The following is a 5,035-nucleotide window of genomic DNA, read 5'->3' as shown; positions in this document are numbered from 1 at the left end:
ATAACCCTGCGTGCGTTTGCGCGCGCGCCCTTGCATGCCTCATCTGACCCAAGTTTGAACCCGGACAGAGATATCATTATAGCCGCCGCGCGGCTATGTGGAGGGTAAAGGGGGTTCTTGGGGGCCCGGTGGTCCGGGCGTGCCCGGGGCCCGGCGTGCGTGCCAATGGTGCGTTCAGGGGCCCCGAAGAGCCTCTTTACCATTTAGTAAAAGCCGCGCTAAGCCCGTTTTGCTTGTGAATGCAGGCCGTCGCCCTGCAGGCATTTGTGCTGTTCCTTAAGTGGCTCTTGGCGCGGTCATGAGGGTAACAAAGGCGCCTCGCGCCCCGCAGTCATTGTCTTCGGGGAGAATTTTCTGGGGGACCTTCAGCGGATTGTCTGCGTGCAACAGGAGGTTGAGATTAAAGATGCAGCACTTGAAACAAATTATGAGGCAAATCAGCCAATGCAGGCCAGAGGCGGGGCCAGCAACACCCCGCAATTAGGCTGAACTCTCCGTGAACTGACTCATCTGAGGGAGGTGAGGGCTGCGCGCGCTCCTGCAACCTATAAAGGGTCCGCGGGGAGCGCGCGGGACCCCAGTCTGTGGGAGACGTTCACCTGAGCCGCAGCGCCCCGCACACCGCGACATGGCCCTCAGCGCGCTGCTCGCCACGCTCCTCTGCACCGTCGTGCTGCCGCTCCTGCTCTTCCTGGTGGCCGTGAAGCTGTGGGAGGTTTACCTGGCGCGAGGCGCGGACCCGAGCTGCGCCAGCCCGCTGCCCCCCGGCTCCATGGGGCTGCCCTTCATCGGAGAGACGCTGCAGCTCCTCCTGCAGGTACGTCTGTCTGTCAGTCTGTCTGAGCGGGCGGTGGCGGTGCGCGGGTGGTTTGATCACGTGCCCCGCTGGTTTCAGAGGAGGAAGTTTCTGCGCATGAAGAGGCAGAAGTACGGCTACATCTACCGCACGCACCTCTTCGGGAGCCCCACGGTGCGCGTCACCGGCGCTGATAACGTCAGGCAGATCCTGCTGGGGGAGCACAGGCTCGTGTCTGCGCAGTGGCCCGCCTCTGTGCGCACCATCCTGGGCTCGGACACGCTCTCCAACATGCACGGATCCCAGCACAGGACGAAGAAAAAGGTGAGTCTCCAGGTGGTTCACTTTGTTTTCTTCTGGGAAGTCCGACTTCTCCTGTTTTCATCAATCATGTCCATCAGTTCAGTCTAGCACCTGACAGTAAACTAATGTCAGTGTTTATGCATATTTGCATCATAAAATCAGCTTTCTTTAAATGCTGGAAACAATCCTCTCATGGCTGCTTCCTTGTCCCTGAAGCCGCCGTGGCTGAAGGCCTCTTGGATAAACCTGTGACCGTCTTTTCAGGCCATCATGCGGGCCTTCTCCAGGGAGGCTCTGGAGCTCTACATCCCCGTCATCCAGGAGGAAGTTCAGGCGGCGGTGAAGTCGTGGCTGGCCCGGGACTCGTGCGTGCTGGTGTACCCAGAGATGAAGCGGCTGATGTTCCGCATCGCCATGAGGATCCTCCTGGGGTTTGAGCCGGAGCAGATCAGGACGGACGAGCAGCAGCTGGTGGAAGCATTTGAAGAAATGATCAAGAACCTGTTCTCTCTCCCCATTGATGTGCCCTTCAGTGGACTGTACCGAGTAAGGAAACAATCAGCATCCCTGCAGCAGAATGCGGGCTCCCAAAAGACTGTTTGAATGTACCATTCTGTGGACCTCTTTCCATTCCTCCTCTCTCCTGTCCTTGTAGGGTCTGCGAGCCAGGAACTTCATCCACTCCAAGATTGAAGAGAACATAAAGAATAAGGTGCAGGAGTCTGAAAAAGGTTCAAAGCACAGAGACGCGCTGCAGCAGCTCATCGACAGCAGCAAGAAGAGCGGCGAGCCCTTCAGGATGCAGGTAGCAAACGTCCCACGTTTGCAGATCCAACAAAACGTGTTCGGATGAAACTTTGACACTGTCTCCTGTCTACAGGGAATCAAGGAGTCTGCCACAGAGCTCCTGTTCGGAGGCCATGAAACCACGGCCAGCACAGCCACCTCACTGGTCATGTTCCTCGGCCTGAACCCCGGAGCAGTGGATCGACTCAGGCAGGAGCTGAGGGACAAGGTGATGTTTCTGGGAGATTCCCTCTTGGTTCCACAATGAAAGGACGTTTAAATGTCAGGTGGGGGTCATAGGTTTTACACTGAGCACCCAGGGAGGGTTCAGGATGTCGCTTTCTGGAGGACACTTGTATGAGCTGAGCTCAAATTACTGGGGATGCATTTGTTAAGAAAACTTCTGACCCTGAGATTTTCAAATGGTTTGACCGCAGACGAGCACCAATCTGTCTGACTGCAGCTCACTTATGTCAGTTTGAGCATCACAAACACAAAAGCTAAGAATATTCAAAGGAAGTCTTGAATTATTTGAAGTGTTTTGGTTCATTACTCCCAGCAGCCATGCTGGAGGAACTGTCCTCAGACCAGCAGACTGCAGGACGGGGGTTGGTCTCAGGGTGTGTCTTTGCACCAGCTGTTGACTGATTTCTGCTTCTTGCATCTTTTTTAAGGGTATCCCCTATTTTGAACTTTTAAGTGAATTATCATGTTAATTGCTCACTAAAAACAACCCCAAAGTGGTATTTTGATCCATTCATTTCTGAGCATTCCTCAAAAAATCTGCTCTCTGAGCACCAGCCCCTCCCAACCCACGAAAACCAGTCTGTTCTCACATTGTGACATCACAAAGTGAGGGACCGCCCCTTCCAGGAAGTGTCTGTGCTGGCAGCCCCGCCACGGGGCTAACAGACACACACACTTGATCCATGGAGCTAGTGGTGATCGGCTAAATTTCATTTTATATGAACATCTATCTTTGAAAAAGAAATGCAGAAATGCTGCAGAGGCCAGCTCTAGGATGACATCATTAGATGGGCGGCACCCACAAGGAGCAAAAGGCGGGACCTCAGAGTCGTCATACTTCTGGGTTGGAAGAGGAGCTGTGAAAATACTTCATATTTCATAAAAAATGGTTTAGTGTGCCAAAGGTCATATATGATCGTATATGTGGATATAGTTTACTCTGAAAGGCTGAAGAAAAGCATCATATAGACCCTTTAAGCTACTGACACACTAGCGCTAAACACACATTCAAGAACCTGCATTTAGCCCATGGTGTTCACACTGGACATGCAGGGAGGGGCTTCTTTTTCTAGTGTTCACTAGTGCATGTCCATCACCTACAGTTGGAAGATGTTTGGTCTGAAATGTCAAAGCGCTGTAAAATCTCACTCCAGGCGTTTCCTGTCACAGCTCTGTTGCGTTATGAGAGACTTGACGCATAGAATTCCCGCCAGACACATACCGCAATTATTTATTTCTCCTCCATGATCTGTTTTCAAACATTTGGTACTTCTGTGGATTAAAGGGACGCCATGCCATCCATAATGTCATGACTCGCTAGACGAAGCAGATCCAGACACTGGAACCCGGAAGGAACACAGGAGAGAGAGAGAGAGAGAGAGATGGAGAGTAAAGAATTTATTTTCCTGGATGAGAGTTAGTAGTCAAGTATGCTGCGAATTCTCCGATGGCGTGATGGTACTGGCGTGGCGACCAGGTGTTGTGGCTTGGGGTGGTGACTTGGCTGGAGTCGTGGCGTGGCTGGAGGCTCAGGTTCCTTGGTGGGGATTAGTCTGCTCGTGAGAAGGCGAGACCCAGGTAGACACTCTTGGTTATTTGTCTTGTAGACAAGGCGGAGAGACGAGATCAACATAGAACAAAAGCGTAGAGAGCAAAATTCAAAACTTGAGACCAGACTAAGCACCATCAGGAGCAACGAACTGGTGATGAATGCTGGAGCTGGATCTCCGTTAAGAAGGCTGGTAGGTGATGTGGTGAGTGTCCACAGCTGGTCCAATCAGGAAGCAGAGCAGAGAGGGGAGGGGGAGGAGAGACTGCCAGAGGCACCATGACACATACGTCACTACCAAATCCCCTTTTCTGATTGGTTTAACTTTCAACGGACGTGGTTTTTTTCTTCCCTAAACCCTGAAAAAGTAGCATAGGTACGCATAGACACGGTTTTAAACACAGAAGCGTTTTATGTTTCCTAACCTTGACTTTCCTCGTCTCCCATCCCCGTGTTCAGGTGGAGCTGGGCATGGACCTCCAGAATCTAAACATGGAGTCGTTGGAGCGGTTGAAGTACGCGGGCTGTGCCATCAAAGAAACGCTGAGGATCAACCCCCCCGTGCCTGGAGGCTTCAGAGTCGCTCTGAGGACCTTTCAGCTCAATGTAAGAATCCAGACCTGCAAAGGGAAGTCGGTGTGTGTGAAGGAGCTTCTCAGTGATCAGCCGTTTCCGTTTCAGGGCTTCCAGATTCCCAAAGGCTGGAACGTCATCTACAGCATCTGCGACACCCACGACGTGGCCGACATTTTCCCAAACAAGGAGGACTTCCGGCCGGAGCGCTTCATGGACAAATCCTTCGTAGACTCCTCTCGCTTTCAGTACATCCCCTTCGGGGGGGGCTCCAGGATGTGTGTGGGAAAAGAATTTGCCAAAGTTCTGCTGAAGATTGTCCTGGTTGAACTGGTGTCCAGATGTCACTGGACTCTATTGAATGGTCCCCCCACCATGAAAACGGGACCCACTGTGTATCCTGTGGACAACCTTCCTACCAAGTTCACCAGCTATCTGCCAAAATGAAGTGAAGGTCGAGGACTGGAGTCTAGGACTGGGATTGAAATGTTTCTACTTTAATCCTCAAGACGTGTACATAATGTAGATGACGTAAAGCATTATGGTTTTCTACTGTCATTCATTTGGTGTGTATATATCATTCTTTGGACTAAAAGTTACCATCTCTAACCACTACAGTGTCTTGCTATAGGCTGTGTGTACATAGGCTGCTCATGACGTTTGTATCTTCCCAGGTTATTTAAGTTGAAAGGAGCTTTTTATTTAATAAATGGTTTGTGAACGGACTTTGTTTTCTGGAGTCCTGTCTGGAACAAAGATCTGTAAACATACAGTGAAATGAA

General features: G+C 51.4%; 1 protein-coding gene across 1 annotated transcript; it reads left to right on the top strand.

Annotated features, from left to right (window-relative positions):
* Positions 1 to 628: 628 nt before the first annotated feature.
* On the top strand, positions 629 to 4,700 carry cyp26a1 (cytochrome P450, family 26, subfamily A, polypeptide 1). Its single transcript, NM_001278843.1, has 7 exons — positions 629 to 817; positions 896 to 1,120; positions 1,364 to 1,645; positions 1,755 to 1,904; positions 1,980 to 2,114; positions 4,140 to 4,286; positions 4,362 to 4,700. The coding sequence occupies exons 1-7, from the start codon at positions 629 to 631 to the stop codon at positions 4,698 to 4,700; spliced, it is 1,467 nt and encodes a 488-aa protein (NP_001265772.1).
* Positions 4,701 to 5,035: the final 335 nt, after the last annotated feature.

Source organism: Oryzias latipes, chromosome 19 (genome assembly GCF_053564925.1).
Source record: "Oryzias latipes strain Hd-rR chromosome 19, Olatipes_Hd-rR_3.1".
Classification (NCBI taxonomy): Eukaryota; Metazoa; Chordata; class Actinopteri; order Beloniformes; family Adrianichthyidae; genus Oryzias; species Oryzias latipes.
This window is presented reverse-complemented; position numbering and strand designations above follow the sequence as displayed.